Source organism: Mustelus asterias, chromosome 12, assembly GCF_964213995.1.
Source record: "Mustelus asterias chromosome 12, sMusAst1.hap1.1, whole genome shotgun sequence".
In the NCBI taxonomy this organism is placed as follows: Eukaryota; Metazoa; Chordata; class Chondrichthyes; order Carcharhiniformes; family Triakidae; genus Mustelus; species Mustelus asterias.
The window spans coordinates 109,299,769-109,318,349 of record NC_135812.1 but is presented as its reverse complement, the minus strand read 5'-3'; the positions used below and the strand labels follow the sequence as shown (position 1 = coordinate 109,318,349).

Below are 18,581 nucleotides of genomic sequence, written 5' to 3'. Positions count from 1 at the left end.
TAACCCGGGTTCAGGGTAAACACAGTCCTCTTAGAGTGAAGGGCAAGGCTGGCAGAAGTAGGGAACCCTGGATGACTCGGGATATTGAGGCCCTGGTCAAGAAGAAGAAAGAGACGCATGACATGCATAGGCAGCTGGGATCAAGTGAATCTCTTGAAGAGTATAGAGGGTGTAGGAGTAGAGTTAAGAGAGAAATCAGGAAGGCAAAAAAGGGGACAGGCGATTGTTTTGGCAGAGAAGGCAAAGGAGAATCCAAAGAACTTCTACAAATACATAAAGGGCAAAAGAGTAATAAGGGAGAGAGTAGGGCCTCTTAACAAATTGCTCCTCTGGATCCTTTTGTATTTCTTCCCTCTCACCTTAAACCTATGCCCTCTAGTTTTAGACTCCCCTATCTTTGGGAAAATATATTGACTATCTAGCTGATCTATGCCCCTCATTATTTTATAGACCACTATAAGATCACTCTTGTCCATTTGGAGCAGTGGTGTTCAGTTCGGCTTAGCCTGACAGCTGAAATTGAGCTTGTAAGGTGATGTTTGAGTGTACCTGGGAATCCAGGGGTATTGAATCCCTACACATCCAGGGAAAAAAAGTCCCAGTCTATCCAGCCTCTCATAACTCAAACCATCAAGTCCTGGTAGCATCCTAGTCTTTTCTGCACTCTTTCTAGTTTAATAATATCCTTTCTATAACAGGGTGACCAGAACTGTACACAGTATTCCAAGTGGGGCCTTACCAATGTCCCAACTCCTGTATTCAATGTTCTGAGCAATGAAACCAAGCATGCCGAATGCCTTCTTCACCACTCCATCCACCTGTGACTCCACTTTCAAGGAGCTATGAACCTGTACCCCAAGATCTCTTTGTTCTATAACTCTCCCCATTAACTGAGTAAGTTCTGCCTGGTTCGACCTACCAAAATGCATCACCTTGCAGTTATCTAAATTAAACTCCATCTGCCATTCACCAGCCCACTGGGCCAATTGATCAAGCTCCCGTTGAAATCCTAGATAACCTTCTTCACTGTCCACTATACCACCAATCTTGGTGTCATCTGCAAACTTACTAACTATGCCTCCTAAATTCTCATGCAAATCATTAATATAAATGACAAGTAACAGTGGACCTAGCACCGATCCCTAAGGCACACCGCTGGTCACAGGCCTGCAGTTTGAAAAACAACCCTCTACAACCACCCTCTGGCTTCTGTCATCAAGCCAATTTTGTATCCAATTGGCTACCTTATCCTGGATCCTGTGAGATTTAACCTTATGCAACAACCTACCATGCGGTACCTTGTAAAAAGGCCTTGCTAAAGTCCATGTAGACAATGTCGACTGCACTGCCCTCATCTACCCTCTTGGTTACCCCTTCAAAAAACTCAATCAAATTTATAAGACATGATTTTCCACTCACAAAGCCATGCTGACTGTCTCTAATCAGTCCTTGCGTCTCTAAATGCCTGTAGAGAGCATTTAGCTCTCAGAATACTTCCTAACAGCTTACCCACTACAGACATTAGGCTCACCGGCCTGTAGTTCCCAGGCTTTTCCCTACAGCCTTTCTTAAACAAAGGCACAACATTTGCCACCCTCCAATCTTCAGGCACCTCACCTGTGTCTGTCGATGATAATCAACTGCTAACTATCCCTATGAGTTTTTATTCAAACAATATTCATCTTGTGGACTTAAATTCCTCTTCAAAATCAGTTAGCAAATCCAGGTTTATGTTCTTGTACTTGTTCTAGAGTCTTTTGAAAAGCTCTGGAGAGAGAGAGAGAGAGACACCTGTCTTCTGGCAGCCGCCAGAGAGAGAGAGAGAAAGACAGAAGAACACTTCTTGCCTCTTTTTGGACCACCAGGCAGAAACTGACTTTTAAAATAAAAGAGAACTGTGTGTTTTTCCTGCAAAATTAGTTTCGCCTGATCAAAACCCAACTCTGAAACAACTAATAAAAACAATAATAAAGAAAAACGCATTAACTCAGGCTAAAACAACACATCCCTGGTTGAACTCAGTTATTAGCCTGCCTTCTCAGTGCGTGAGCTGCCTGGTTTGCAGACAGATCAGCACTGGGTAAACAGCTGCATTTTAAACATACCTCTTCACAATAAACATGATATGAATACATTTTTTAAAGGCACAGTATCATCACACCTCCCCTTTTCAAAAATGAACCAACAATATGAAAAGATGGCTTCATTTTTCAAACCCTCACATTTTCTCACTATTAGTACCCTATAATATATATCCATTTTATTACACCTAAGCTTCCAAATATAACAGTAGTATAGCCCGGAACAGTGCACCTCTTCCAACATTGAACATTCCTCCTTCTTCCATCAAAGTCATAATAAAGTATTAGCAATCACATCCTCTCTTCCTGCCACATGTATAATTTTCAAATTAAATGGCTGTAATAATAAACTCCATCTAAACAGTCTTGTATTCTTACCTTTAAACCTACCTTATAGAACCTTAGTTAGGCCACACTCGGAATATAGTGTTCAATTCTGGTCGCCATACTACAGAAGGATGTGGAGGCTTTGGAGAGGGTACAGAAAAGATTTACCAGGATGTTGCCTGGTATGGAGGGCATTAGCTATAAGGAGAGGTTGGAGAAACTTGGTTTGTTCTGACTGGAACGACGGAGGTTGAGGGGCGACCTGATAGAAGTCTACAAGATTATGAGAGGCAGGGGCAGAGTGGATAGTCAGAAGCTTTTTCCCAGGATGGAAGAGTCAATTACTAGGGGGCATAGGTTTAAGGTGCGAGGGGCAGGTTTAAAGGAGGTGTACAAGGCAAGTCTTTTTACAGAGCAGGTGCTGGGTACCTGGAGGGGGTCACTGCCGGGGGAGGTAGTGGAAGCAGATACGATAGTGACTAAAAATGAAATCAAAGCAGCTAAGATGAACTACAAAAGGAAACTAGCAGAAAACATAATCATTGATACCAAAAGCTTCTATAAGTATATAAAGGAGAGAATAGCTAAAGTAAATGATTGCCCTTTAGAGGACGATACTGGTGAGATATTAATGGGGAACACAGAGATGGCAGGTGCGGCACGGTAGCACAGTGGTTAGCACTGCTGCTTCACAGCTCCAGGGACCAGGGTTCGCTTCCCGGCTTGGGTCACTGTCTGTGTGGAGTTTGCACATTCTCCTTGTGTCTGCGTGGGTTTCCTCCGGGTGCTCCGGTTTCCTTCCCACAGTCCAAAGATGTGCGGGTTAGGTTGATTGGCTATGCTAAAATTGCCCCTTAGTGTCCTGAGATGCGTTGGTTAGAGGGATTAGCGGGTAAAATATGTAGGGATATGGGGGTAGGGCCTGGGTGGGATTGTGGTCGGTGCAGACTCGATGGGCCAAATGGCCTCTTTCTGCACTGTAGGGTTTCTATGATTCTATGATTGATTCTATGATACTAATCCAATATTGCGCCTCTGTCTTCACGGTAGAGAATATTGAAGATTTTCCAAAAACTGTAGTTAATGCAGAGGAACTTGGTGCAATAACCGTCACTAAGGAGAAGGTGTTGAATAATCTAATGGGATTAAAGACAGATAAATCTCTGGGACCTAATGGCCTGCACCCTAGGGGATTAAAGCAGGTGGCAGCAGAGGTAGAGGATGCATTGCTTGTGATATTTCAAAATTCCTTGGATTCTGGTAAAGTCCCGGTGGATTGGACAACGCTAATATGACGCCCCTATTCAAAAAGGGGGAGAGGCAAAAAGTAGGAAAGTATCGGGGAACCAGGTCAGTGACATCACACAGGTGACTGTGACCTGATTGGCTGGAAGGGAGTCTGGGCTAAATTTGAAAATCTATTCTTAGTTACTGATTTAATTTACTGATTTTAGTTGGATTATAGGCCAGTAAATTTGACGTCGGTGGTGGGCAAGTTATTGGAAGGTGTGATAAGGGATAGGATCTACAAATATTTGGATAGACAGGGACTTATTAGGGAGAGTCAACGTGGCTTTGTGCGTGGTAGGTCATGTTTGACCAATCTATTAGAGTTTTTCGAGGAGGTTACCAGGAAAGTGGATGAAGGGAAGGCTGTGGATGTTGTCTACCTGGATTTCAGCAAGGCCTTTGACAAGGTCCCTCATGGGAGGATAGTTAGGAAGGTTCAGTCACTAGGTATACATGGGGAGGTAGTAAATTGGATTAGACACTGGCTCAATGGAAGAAGCCAGAGAGTGGTTGTGGAGGATTGCTTCTCTGAGTGGAGGCCTGTGACTAGGGGTGTGCCGCAGGGATCGGTGTTGGGTCCATTGTTGTTTGTCATCTATATCAATGATCTGGATGATAATGTGGTAAATTGGATCAGCAAGTTTGCTGATGATACAAAGATTGGAGGTGTAGTGGACAGTGAGGAAAGTTTTCAAGCTTTCCCTCTATCCCACACCTCCTCACTTTCATCATAAGCCGACCATGGGGGACCTTATCAAATGCCTTACTAAAATCCATGTATATGACATCAACTGCCCTACCTTCATCAACACACTTAGTTACCTCCTCAAAAAATTCAATCAAATTTGTGAGGCACGACTTGCCCTTCACGAACCCGTGCTGACTATCCCGGATTAATCCGTATCTTTCGAAATGGTCGTAAATCCCATCTCTAAGGACCTTTTCCATCAATTTACCAACCACCGAAGTAAGACTAACCGGTCTATAATTACCAGGGTCATTTCTATTCCCTTTCTTAAACAGAGGAACAACATTTGCCATTCTCCAGTCCTCTGGCACCATCCCCGTGGACAGCGAGGACCCAAAGATCAAAGCCAAAGGCTCTGCAATCTCATCCCTTGCCTCCCAAAGAATCCTAGGATACATTTCATCAGGCCCAGGGGACTTATCGACCTTTAGTTTATTCAAAACTGCCAGGACATCCTCCCTCCGAACATCTATTTCCTCCAGCCTATTAGCCTGTAACACCTTCTCTTCCTCAAAAACATGGCCCCTCTCCTTGGTGAACACTGAAGAAAAGTATTCATTCATCACCTCGCCTATCTCTACTGACTCCATACACAAGTTCCCACTACTGTCCTTGACCGGCCCTAACCTCACCCTGGTCATTCTTTTATTCCTCACATAAGAGTAAAAAGCCTTGGGGTTTTCCTTGATCTGACCCGCCAAGGACTTCTCATGTCCCCTCCTAGCTCTCCTAAGCCCCTTTTTCAGCTCATTCCTTGCTAACTTGTAACCCTCAATCGAGCCATCTGAACCTTGTTTCCTCATCCCTACATAAGCTTCTCTCTTCCTTTTCACAAGACATTCCACCTCTTTCGTGAACCATGGTTCCCTCACTCGGCCATTTCCTCCTTGCCTGACAGGGACATACCTATCAAGGACACCCAGTATTTGTTCCTTGAAAAAGTTCCACTTTTCATTAGTTCCTTTCTCTGACAGTTTCTGTTCCCAACTTATGCCCCCTAATTCTTGCCTAATCGCATCATAATTGCCTCTCCCCCAATTGTAAACCTTGCCCTGCCGTATGGCCCTATCCCTCTCCATTGCAATAACAAAAGACACCAAATTGTGGTCACTATCTCCAAAATGCTCTCCCACAACCAAATCTAACACTTGGCCCGGTTCATTTCCCAGTACCAAATCCAATGTGGCCTCACCTCTTGTCGGCCTATCCACATATTGTGTCAGGAAACCCTCCTGCACACACTGCACAAAAACTGCCCCATCCTAACTATTTGACCTACAAAGGTTCCAATCAATATTTGGAAAGTTAAAGTCCCCCATGACAACTACCCTGTGACCCCCACACATATCCATAATCTGCTTAGCAATTTCTTCCTCCACATCTCTATTACTATTTGGGGGCCTATAGTAAACTCCTAACAACGTGACCGCTCCTTTCCTATTTCTAACCTCAGCCCATATTACCTCAGTGTGCAGATCCCCCTCGAAGTGCCTTTCCGCAGCCGTTAGACTATCCTTGATTAACAATGCCACTCCTCCACCTCTTTTACCAGCTTCCCTACACTTAGTGAAACATCTATACCCCGGAACGTCCAACAACCATTCCTGTCCTCGTTCTACCCACGTCTCCGTAATGGCCACAACATCGTAGTCCCAAGTACCAATCCACGCCCCAAGTTCATCTACCTTGTTCCGGATGCTCCTTGCATTGAAGTAGACACACTTCGACCCACCTTCCTGTCTACCAGTACCCACCCGTGACCCTGATACCTTCCCCAATACCTCACCACCCTCACTGACTTCTGGACTACAACTCCTTTTCCCACTCCCCTGACAAATTAGTTTAAACCCCCCTGAAGAGCCGTAACAAATTTCCCTCCTAGGATATTGGTGCCCCTCTGGTTCAGGTGCACCCCGTCCTGTTTGTACAGGTCCCATCTTCCCCAGAATGTGTTCCAATTATCCACGTATCTGAAACTCTCCCTCCTACACCATCCCTGCAACCACATGTTTAGCTGCACTCTCTCCCTGTTCCTCAACTCGCTATCACGTGGCACCGGCAACGTACCAGAGATGACCACATGTTTTGTCTTGGCTCTCAGCTTCCAGCCCAGCTCCAGAAATTCCTGCTTTAAATCCCCGTCCCTTCTCTTACCTATGTCATTGGTACCAATGTGTACCACGACTCATCCACTACTCCACCAATCTTGGTGTCATCAGCAAATTTACTGATCCACCCTTCAGCCCCCTCCTCTAAGTCATTAATAAAAATCACAAATAGCAGAGGACCAAGCACTGATCCCTGTGGCACTCCGCTAGCAACCTGCCTCCAGTCCGAAAATTCAGAAAAGCACCCCACTACTGCTACTCTTCTATGGCCAAGCCATGGATAGAAACTAGAATATAAGAACAGGGATGTGCTTCTGAGGCTGTATCAGGCTCTGGTCAGACCCCATTTGGAGAATTGTGAGCAGTTTTGGACCCCATACCTAAGGAAGGATGTGCCGGCCTTGGAAAGGGTCCAGAGGAGGTTCACAAGAATGATCCCTGGAATGAAGAGCTTGTCGTATGAGGAGAATGAGGATGGGAAAAATATCAGCCATGATTGAATGGTAGAGCAGACTCGATGGGCCGAGTGGCCTAATTCTGCTCCTGTGTCTTATGATCTTATAGAAGCAGGAGTCGGCCATTCAGCCCTTCAAGCCTGTTCCGCTATTCATTTTGATCATGGCTGATCATCGAATTCAATATCCTGATCCCCCATATCTCTTGATCCTTTTGCCTCGAGCTATATCTAATTTCTTCTTGAAATCAGATAATGTTTTGACCTCAACTTCCACAAATTCACCACCCTTTGGATGAAGAAATTTCTCCTCACCTCAGTTCTAAAAGGTTTAGCCCTTATCCTCAAACTATAACCCCTAGTTCTGGACCCTCCCACCATTGGGAACATTCTTTCTGAATCTACCCTGTCTAACACTGTTAGAATTTTATAAGTTTCTATGAGATCCCCTCTCACTCTTCTAAACTCCAGTGAATATAATCCTAACCGACTTAGTCTCTCCTCATATGACAGACCTGCCATCCCAGGAATCAGCCTGGTAAACCTTCGCTCCACTCCCTCTATAGCAAGGACAGCCTTCCTCAGATAAGGACACCAAAACTGCACACAATACTCCAGGTGTGGCCTCACCAACGCCCTATACAATTGCAGCAAAACATCCCTATCCCTATACTCAAATCCTCTCGCTATGAAGGCCAACATACCATTTGCCTTCTTTACTGCCTGCTGTACCTGCGCGCTTACTTTCAGCGACTGATGCACGAGGACTCCAAGGTCGCACTGGGTATCCACCTCCTTCAATTTACACCCATTCAAGTAATAATCTGTCTTCCTATTATTGCTACCAAAGTAGATAACCTCACATTTATCCACATTATGCCCACACACTCAGCCAAGAACAAAGAACAGTACAGCACAGACACAGGCTCTTCGGCCCTCCAAGCCTGGGCCGATCACGTTTACCTATCTAGACCAACCGCTTATATCCCTCTATTCCCCTTTTGTTTATATGTCCAACAAGATAAGTCTTAAATATCACTAACGTAACTGCCTCAACCACCTCACTTGGCAGCGCATTCCAGGCCCCCACCACCCTCTGTGTAAAATACTTCCCCCGCACATCTCCACTGAACCTTTCCCCCCCTTACCTTGAACTTTTGCCCCCTTGTAATTGTCATTTCTGCCTCTGGGAAAAAGCTTCCAACTGTTCACCCTATCCACACCCCTCATAATTTTATAAACTTCTATCAGGTCGCCCCCTCAGCCTCCGTGTTTCCAGGGAGAACAATCCCAGTTTATTCAATCTCTCCTCATAGCCAATACCCTCCATACCAGACAACATCCTGGTGAACTTTTTCTGTACTCCCTCCAAAGCCTCCACATCCTTCTGAGAGTGTGACGACCAGAATTGGACACCGTATCCACTTTTCTATTTGACTAGACTCACAATTTCCCTGGTCATCCATGGTTCCCGAATCCTGCCTTTCCTGTCCTTCCTTTTCATAGGTACATGCCAGTCCTGCACTCTGATCAACTGCTCCTTAAAAGACTCTCACATGCCAAATGTGGATTTACCCTCAAACAGCCTCTCCCAGACAACAGCCTCCAGATCCTGCCTAATCTGGTTATAGTTAGCCTTCCCACAATTTAGCACCTTAACCCTAGGACAACACTCGTCCTTTTCCATGAGTATCCAAAAACCTGCAGAATTATGGTCACTGTTCGCCACATGTTCCCCCACTGCAACTTTGATGACCTGGCCGGACTCATTCCCTAGTACTATATCCAGGTAGAGCCCCCTCTCTAGTCGGATAATCCAATATTGTTCCAAAAATCATTTTTGGACACACTTAACAAATTCCTCACCATCCGGACCCTTAGCCATAGAACATTGAACATAGAACAGTACAGCACAGAACAGGCCCTTCGGCCCACGATGTTGTGCCGAGCTTTATCTGAAACCAAGATCAAGCTATCCCACTCCCTATCATCCTGGTGTGCTCCATGTGCCTATCCAATAACCGCTTAAATGTTTCTAAAGTGTCTGACTCCACTATCACTGCAGGCAGTCCATTCCACACCCCAACCACTCTCTGCGTAAAGAACCTACCTCTGATATCCGTCCTGTATCTCCCACCACGAACCCTATAGTTATGCCCCCTTGTAATAGCTCCATCCACCCGAGGAAATAGTCTTTGAACGTTCACTCTATCTATCCCCTTCATCATTTTATACACCTCTATTAAGTCTCCCCTCAGCCTCCTCCGCTCCAGAGAGAACAGCCCTAGCTCCCTCAACCTTTCCTCATATGACCTACCCTCCAAACCAGGCAGCATCCTGGTAAATCTCCTCTGCACTCTTTCCAGCGCTTCCACATCCTTCTTATAGTGAGGTGACCAGAACTGCACACAATATTCCAAATGTGGTCTCACCAAGGTCCTGTACAGTTGCAGCATAACCCCACGGCTCTTAAACTCCAACCCCCTGTTAATAAAAGCTAACACACTATAGGCCTTCTTCACAGCTCTATCCACTTGAGTGGCAACCTTTAGAGATCTGTGGATATGGACCCCAAGATCTCTCTGTTCCTCCACAGTCTTCAGAACCCTACTTTTGACCCTGTAATCCACATTTAAATTTGTCCTACCAAAATCAATCACCTCACATTTATCAGGGTTAAACTCCATTTGCCATTTTTCAGCCCAGCTTTGCATCCTATCTATGTCTCTTTGCAGCCTACAACAGCCCTCCACCTCATCCACTACTCCACCAATCTTGGTGTCATCAGCAAATTTACTGATCCACCCTTCAGCCCCCTCCTCTAAGTCATTAATAAAAATCACAAAGAGCAGAGGACCAAGCACTGATCCCTGCGGCACACCGCTAGCAACCTGCCTCCAATCCGAAAATTTTCCATCGACCACCACCCTCTGTCTTCGGTCAGACAGCCAGTTACCTATCCAATCGGCCAACTTTCCCTCTATCCCACACCTCCTCACTTTCATCATAAGCCGACCATGGGGGACCTTATCAAACGCCTTACTAAAATCCATGTATATGACATCAACTGCCCTACCTTCATCAACACACTTAGTTACCTCCTCAAAAAATTCTATCAGATTTGTGAGGCACGACTTGCCCTTCACGAATCCGTGCTGACTATCTCGGATTAATCCGCATCTTTCTAAATGGTCGTAAATCCCATCCCTAAGGACCCTTTCCATCAATTTACCAACCACCGAAGTAAGACTAACCGGTCTATAATTACCAGGGTCATTTCTATTCCCTTTCTTAAACAGAGGAACAACATTCGCCATTCTCCAGTCCTCTGGCACCATCCCCGTGGACAGCGAGGACCCAAAGATCAAAGCCAAAGGCTCTGCAATCTCATCCCTTGCCTCCCACAGAATCCTAGGATACATTTCATCAGGTCCAGGGGACTTATCGACCTTCAGTTTATTCAAAACTGCCAAGACATCCTCCCTCCGAACATCTATTTCCTCCAGCCTATTAGCCTGTAACACCTTCTCTTCCTCAAAAACATGGCCCCTCTCCTTGGTGAACACTGAAGAAAAGTATTCATTCATCACCTCGCCTATCTCTACTGACTCCATACACAAGTTCCCACTACTGTCCTTGACCGGCCCTAACCTCACCCTGGTCATTCTTTTATTCCTCCCTAAGGGATTTCCAGTCAATATGAGGAGAATTAAAGTCTCCCACTACAACAACCCTATTGTTTCTGCATCTGTCCAGAATCTGTTTACATATCCGTTCCTCAACTTCTCATGGGCTGTTGGGAGGCCTGTAGTATACCCCCAACATAGTGACTGCCCCCTTCTTGTTTCTGAGTTCTACTCACAGTGTCTCATTATATGATTCCTCCAAGGTGTCCTCCCTCTGTACAGCTGTAATATGTTCCCTAACCAGTATTGTAACTCCCCCACCTCTTCTACCTTCCCCTCTGTCTCACCTAAAACACTTATATCCCAGAATATTTAGCTGCCAGTCCTGCCCCTCTTTTAACCAAGTCTCTGTTATCGCAACCACATCCAAGTTCCACGCATGAATCAAGGCTCTAAGTTCATCTGTCTTACCTGTTATACTCCTTGCATTGAAGCAGATGCACTCCAGACCCAATGAGTTCGACCTCCCCCAGTCTGCTCTTCCTCTTAGCTAGCCTGGACTTGGTTCCATGCTCATCCTGAGTCTCTGCACTTGCTGACCTACTGTTCTGATTCCCACCCCCTCTGTCACACTAATTTAAACCCACCCGAACCACACTAGCAAACCTACCAGCCAGGATATTGGTGCCCCTCCAGTTCAGGTGTAACCTGTCCTTCTTGTACAGGCCCTACCTTCCCTGGAAGACATCCCAGTGATCCAAAAATCTGAAACCCTCCCTCCTGCACCAGTTCCTTAACCACATGTTCAGCTGCACTATCTCCCTGTTCCTAGCCTCACTAGCCTATACAAATCATGCTGAAGGATCTCTGCATCCTCCTCACAGCTCACCCTCCCACCCAACTGTAAATTCCCTCTTCCAAATCATGAATATATAATGTGAACAGTTGGGGTCCTAGCACAGATCCCTGCGGAACCCCACTAGTCACTGACTGCCAATCAGAAAAAGACCCATCTTTGCTTCCTATCTGCTATGATGTGGAGGTGCCAGTGTTGGACTGGGGTAAACACAGTAAGACGTTTAACAACACCAGGTTAAAGTCCAACAGGTTTATTTCATAGAAATCATAGAAATTTGGTAGCAAAAGCCACTTGCTTTCGGAGCCTTAAGCCCCTTCTTCAGGTGAGTGGGAATTCTGTTCACAAACAGGGCATATAAAGACACAAACTCAATTTACAGAATAATGGTTTGAATGCGAATACTTACAGCTAATCAAGTCTTTAAGATACAAACAATGTGAGTGGAGAGAGCATCAAGACAGGCTAAAGAGATGTGTATTGTCTCCAGACAGGACAGCTGTCCTGTCCTGTCCAGGCTGTCTGCTCCCCCCCCGCCCCCCCAGCAGACCACCCCCCCTCCCCCCCCCCCCCCCCAGCAGACCACCCCCTCCCCCCCAGCCACCCCAATCGCTGCCTCCCTCTATCCCAGACCGATCCTGTCTACAGAGTGGCAGTGGGACCTCCCCACCCCCACTGATTGCCCCTAGGCCCCGCCCACATTAGGCACTGCCCACTTGACACTGTCCGATGCCTGGTGGGCAGTGCCAGGGGGCACAGGCTGGCACTGCCAGGGTGCCCATGCCCAGGGGTCACCAACCCCCCACCACCCAACTCCCTAGGGGGCCCCGACTGCCCCCCCTTCATTCCGGCGGGGTCTCCTGCTAGTTCCCCGAATGTGGGGAGCTAGTCTAAACCCCACTGGAATGAAGTACTCCTGGCGGGGTGGGAGATTAGATCGGGATCTGAAAGATCCCAATAATTACCTAATATGCATATTTAAAACAGATTTAAATGACTTACCTGCCCTCCCACCGGTTTCCAGCGTGGTCTGGTCTCCGACTGTTCTCCGGCTCTGGGAGATGTGCATGCGTTCCCGGCGCATGCGCAAATCCCGGAACAAGGTCGGCGACACCCATCTCCCAGCCCGAACCACCAGAAAAGTTGCGGGTCGCGATGGGAGAATCACGGCCTTTGTGTGTGAGAGAGTGACTGTAAGACAGAGTGACAGTGTGAGAGTGACTGAGAGTGACTGTGAGATAGAGTGACTGTGTGAGAGTGACTGAGAGTGACTGTAAGACAGAGTGACTGTGTGAGAGTGACTGAGAGTGACTGTGAGATAGAGTGACTGTGTGAGAGTGACTGAGAGTGACTGTGAGATAGAGTGACTGTGTGAGAGTGACTGAGAGTGACTGTAAGACAGAGTGACTGTGTGAGAGTGACTGAGAGTGACTGTGAGATAGAGTGACTGTGTGAGAGTGACTGTGTGAGAAGGACTGAGTGACTGTGACAGAGTGAGTGAGAGTGTGAGAGAGAGTGAGGGTGTGTGGGAGAGTGAGGGTGTGAGAAAGAGTGAGTGTGTGAGAGAGAGTGAGGGTGTGAGAAAGAGTGAGTGTGTGTGGGAGAGAGTGAGGGTGTGAGAAAGAGTGAGTGTGTGTGGGAGAGAGTGAGGGTGTGAGAAAGAGTGAGTGTGTGGGAGAGAGTGAGGGTGTGAGAAAGAGTGAGTGTGTGTGGGAGAGAGTGAGGGTGTGAGAAAGAGTGAGTGTGTGGGAGAGAGTGAGGGTGTGAGAGAGAGTGAGGGTGTGAAAATCAGTGTCTGTTTGGGGGCGCAGGTCCAAGCTGGGTTTTACATTGAGAGGAGTTTGCACAGAGGGGCTTTATGGGCTCCATGTGGTGCCCGGGCCACTCCCTGAACCAGCTGATATCACTGAGTAGGGACGGAGGCTGGAGGAACCAAATGGAGATACAGGTGATGACCCGCTGCCATGGCACCAACTCCGATTTTGTGGTGACAAAACCCTCAGCACCATGGCAACCAGCATCACTACTGCTGGCTTAGAACCACTGAGAGACTGATCATTGCCACTCAGTAATATCGCCCTCAATCCCCAACACCCTCAATCCCCAACACCCTCAATCCCCAACAGCCTCAATCCCCAACACCCTCAATCCCCAACACCCTCAATCCCCAAAACTCTCAATCCCCGACACCCTCAATCCCCAACACCCTCAATCCCCAAAACTCTCAATCCCCGACACCCTCAATCCCCAACACCCTCAATCCCCAAAACCCTCAATCCCCGACACCCTCAATCCCCAACACCCTCAATCCCCAAAACCCTCAATCCCCGACACCCTCAATCCCCAACACCCTCAATCCCCAAAACCCTCAATCCCCAACACCCTCAATCCCCAACACCCTCAATCCCCAAAACCCTCAATCCCCAAAACCCTCAATCCCCGACACCCTCAATCCCCGACACCCTCAATCCCCAACACCCTCAATCCCCAAAACCCTCAATCCCCAACACCCTCAATCCCCAAAACCCTCAATCCCCAACACCCTCAATCCCCAAAACCCTCAATCCCCGACACCCTCAATCCCCGACACCCTCAATCCCCGACACCCTCAATCCCCGACACACTCAATCCCCGACACCCTCAATCCCCGACACCCTCAATCCCCGACACCCTCAATCCCCGACACACTCAATCCCCAACACACTCAATCTCCATCACCCTCAGTCCCCGACACCCTCAATCTCCGACACCCTCAATCCCCAACACCCTCAATCCCCAACACCCTCAATCCCCAACACCCTCAATCCCCAAAACCCTCAATCCCCAACACCCTCAATCCCCAACACACTCAATCCCCAACACACTCAATCTCCATCGTCCTCAATCTCCATCGCCCTCAATCCCCAATACCCTCAATCTCCATCACCCTCAATCCCCATTGCCCTCAATCCCCAACACCCTCAATCCCCATCGCCCTCAATCCCCATCACCCTCAATCCCCATCACCCTCAATCTCCATCACCCTCAATCCCAACACCCTCAATCTCCAACACCCTCAATCCCCAACACCCTCAATCCCCATCACCCTCAATCCCCATCACCCTCAATCTCCATCACCCTCAATCCCAACACCCTCAATCTCCATCACCCTCAATCTCCATCGTCCTCAATCCCCAACACCCGAAATCCTCATCGGCCTCAATTCCAACACCCTCAATCCCCATTGCCCTCAATCCTCATCGCCCTCAATCCCCAACGCCCTCAATCCCCAACGCCCTCATTCCCCATTGCCCTCATTCCCCATCGCCCTCAATCCCCAACACCCATCACTGAGTCCTGGCAGGGGGCGGGGTCTGCAACGGGGGGCGGGGTCACGGGCAGAGGGGCGGGGTCGCGGGCAGGGGGAATGGGGGCGGGGTCGCGGGCAGGGGGCGGGGTCGCGGGCAGGGGGCGGGGACTCAGCTGGCGCCATGGCGGCCGATCCGCGGCTCGATTTGGATGAGCGGCTCCGGGAGGCCGCGAGTGTCGGGGATCCGGTGGCCGTGCGGGAGTTGCTGGGTCGCGGGGCCCGAGTGAACGGCCGCAATTCTATGAACGGATGGTGAGTGCGACAGAGCCCGAGATCAGAGTCAGCCCAGCGGAAAGAACCACACCCGAGGCCCCGCACTGTGTCACTGCTGAGGGAGTGCCGCACTGTCAGAGGGTCAGTGCTGAGGGAGTGCTGCACTGTCAGAGGGTCAGTGCTGAGGGAGTGCCGCACTGTCAGAGGGTCAGTACTGAGGGAGTGCCGCACTGTCAGAGGGTCAGTACTGAGGGAGTGCCGCACTGTCAGAGGGTCAGTGCTGAGGGAGTGCCGCACTGTCACAGGGTCAGTACTGAGGGAGTGCCGCACTGTCAGAGGGTCAGTACTGAGGGAGTGCCGCACTGTCAGAGGGTCAGTGCTGAGGGAGTGCCGTACTGTCAGAGGGTCAGTACTGAGGGAGTTCCGCACTGTCAGAGGGTCAGTACTGAGGGAGTGCTGCACTGACAGAGGGTCAATACTGAGGGAGTGCCGCACTGTCAGAGGGTCAGTACTGAGGGAGTGTGGCACTGTCAGAGGGTCAGTACTGGGGGAGTCCCGCACTGTCAGAGGGTCAGTGCTGAGGGAGTGCCGCACTGTCAGAGGGTCAGTACTGAGGGAGTGTGGCACTGTCAGAGGGTCAGTACTGAGGGAGTTCCGCACTGTCAGAGGGTCAGTGCTGAGGGAGTGCTGCACTGTCAGAGGGTCAGTGCTGAGGGAGTGCTGCACTGTCAGAGGATCAGTACTGAGGGAGTGCTGCACTGTCAGAGGGTCAGTACTGAGGGAGTGCCGCACTGTCAGAGGGTCAGTACTGAGGGAGTGCCGCACTGTCAGAGGATCAGTGCTGAGGGAGTGCCGCACTGTCAGAGGGTCAGTGCTGAGGGAGTGCCGCACTGTCAGAGGGTCAGTGCTGAGGGAGTGCCGCACTGTCAGAGGGTCAGTGCTGAGGGAGTGCCGCACTGTCAGAGGGTCAGTGCTGAGGGAGTGCCGCACTGTCGGATGGACCTTCTTATGGAGAAGACCTTAAACTGAAGCCCAGTCTTCTGTTTCTGAGCCATTGAAAATGGTATGATTCTATTTTGAAGAGAAGCAAGTTTTTTTTTCCCAGTATCCTGAAGCCAATGTTTATCCCTCATCCAACATTGTAAAAGAATCAGATTGTCTGGTCACTGTCTGGGTGCAGATTGCAAGCAGAGTGACATGATCAGCTTTTTCTTTACTGCTTTTAACCTCAGTGCAGCAGAAAGAGTTGCTTGATGACTATCTGGTGGGCCAATTTGGAATTAGGCAACGTATGAATCTTAATTGAAGATTGTACCGGCAAGTAAATTAACAACATAACCCAGTAACAGTGTGGGTACAGGCTTTGTCTTGCCTCTGTGGAATGTAGCAGCTCCTGTTTTGGTCAGCGGTGAGGGACAGGATGGTGTGACCATGAGTGAGGCAGGTAAACATACATACAACATATGAGTTAGGAGTAGGAATTGGCCGTTTGGCCAATTCGAGCCTGCTCTGCCATTCAGTATGATCATGGCTGATCTGTTGGTAACCTCCCACCTAGCCCTGCGAACATTTCACCCCCTTATTTACCAGGGATATACCTACCACTGCCTTGAAAATATTCAAAGACTCCGCTTTCACTGCCTTTTGAGGAAGAGTTTCCAAAGACAGTCAACCTTCTGAAAGGAAAAAATATCTCATCTCCCTTTAACATTAGTGACCCCTTATTTTTAAAGTGATCCCCTCGTTCTAGATTCTTCCATAAGAGGAAACGTCCTCTCCGCATCCACCCTGTCAAGCCCCTTCAGGATGTTAGATGTTTCAATCCGGTCACCTGTACCTCTTCTGAATGGACCAAGCAGACAGCAGTGAAGGAGCTTCAGACTTTGCGATTGTCCATCAGGTTTGAGTTGCTTGCAACCTGTCTGGATGAAAGTGAGGTCTGCAAGGTGGATGAGTAGACTGGCCACGGCACTATGGTGCAGGAAGTCCTTAAAGTTAGGGGGAGGATTACAAAGGAATGTGGTTATAGGGGATGATTAGTCGGGGGGATGAATACTGTCCCCTGCAGCTGAGAGCAAGAATCCTGAAGGCTTTGTTTACCAGGTGCCAGCGTTCAGGATATCTGCTCGTGGCTGGAGTGGAACTTGCTTTGGGAGAGGAAGATCTGGTTGTTGTGGCCCATCTTGGTACCAATGACAAAGGGTAGAATGTAAAAAGAGGTACTGAATAGAGAGTATGAGGAGTATAAGAAACAAACCTCAAAGGTAATTCAGACACGAGCTACATTCAGATTAGTAAAGGTGAAGAAAGAGGTAGCTCAGTTAATTAATGACAGCATTAGCACAATGTAGAGGGAAGACAAAAGGTCAGGAAATCGGATGTAGAAGCAATTTGGGTGAGAAATGTTAAAGGCAAGAAGTCACGTGGGAGTCATATACAGGCTCCCTAAAAGTAACTACATGGTAGGATGGGGAATAAAGCAAGAATTAATAGGATTTTGTAAGAAAGTTATGGCAACATCATGGGGAGTATTAATCTACATCTAGACTGGAAAAATCAAATGGGCAAAGGTAGTGTCAATGAGGAGTTCATAGAATGTTTTTGGGATAGTTTTTTAGACCAGCACATTCCGGAGCTAACCAGAGAGCAGGCTATACTAGACCTGGCATTGTGCAACGAGATAGGATTAATTGATGATCTAATTGTGAAGGCGCTCCTAGGTATCAACGATCATAATACGATTGATATTTTATATTCGGTTTGAGAGAGACATGAGTGGGTCCAAGAATAGTATTTTAAACCTAAGTCAGGCGATGGAGATTGAGTGTGTTGGGGATTGAGTTGGGAAAGCAAAACTAGCTAAAGTGAACTAACAAATTAGGTAAAGGATAAGTCAATAGAGATACAGTGGTAGATCTTTCAGAATATGCAGAATAGATACATCCCAACAAGAAAGAAGAACTCAAAGGGGAGTTAACTAGAATCATAGAATCCCTACAGTGCAGATGAGGCCATTCGGCCCATCAGGTCTGGACCAACTCTCTGACAGAATATTTTACCCAGGCCCTCTCTTCATAATCCCACACATTTAGCATGGCCAATCCACCTAACAAGCATGTCTTTTGGACTGTGGGAGGAAACCCACACAGGGAGAACGTGCAGACTCCACACAGATAGTCATCCAACGGGCGGCACGGTAGCACAGTGGTTAGCACTGCTGCTTCACAGCTCCAGGGTCCCGGGTTCGATTCCCGGCTCGGGTCACTGTCTGTGTGGAGTTTGCACATTCTCCTCGTGTCTGCGTGGGTTTCCTCTGGGTGCTCCGGTTTCCTCCCACAGTCCAAAGATGTGCGGGTTAGGTTGATTGGCCAGGTTAAAAAAAAAATTGCCCCTTAGAGTCCTGAGATGCGTAGGTTAGAGGGATTAGTGGGTAAATATGTGGGGGTAGGGCCTGGGTGGGATTGTGGTCGGTGCAGACTCGATGGGCCGAATGGCCTCCTTCTGCACTGTAGGGTTTCTATGATTTCTA

The 18,581-nt window shown here is 48.2% G+C and overlaps 1 protein-coding gene across 3 annotated transcripts in view; it reads left to right on the top strand.

The window, feature by feature from the left end:
- Positions 1-14,929: 14,929 nt before the first annotated feature.
- The window catches only part of ankrd40 (ankyrin repeat domain 40), a 71,963-nt gene continuing 68,311 nt past the window's right edge, over positions 14,930-18,581 (top strand). For all 3 annotated transcript variants that reach the window (XR_013499212.1, XR_013499213.1, XM_078225876.1), the window contains exon 1: positions 14,930-15,091. Coding sequence is in view for 1 of the 3 variants with exons in the window: in XM_078225876.1 (XP_078082002.1) it covers positions 14,961-15,091 (131 nt within the window). In the remaining 2 variants the exon portion in view is untranslated. The remainder of the gene's footprint in view (positions 15,092-18,581) is intronic.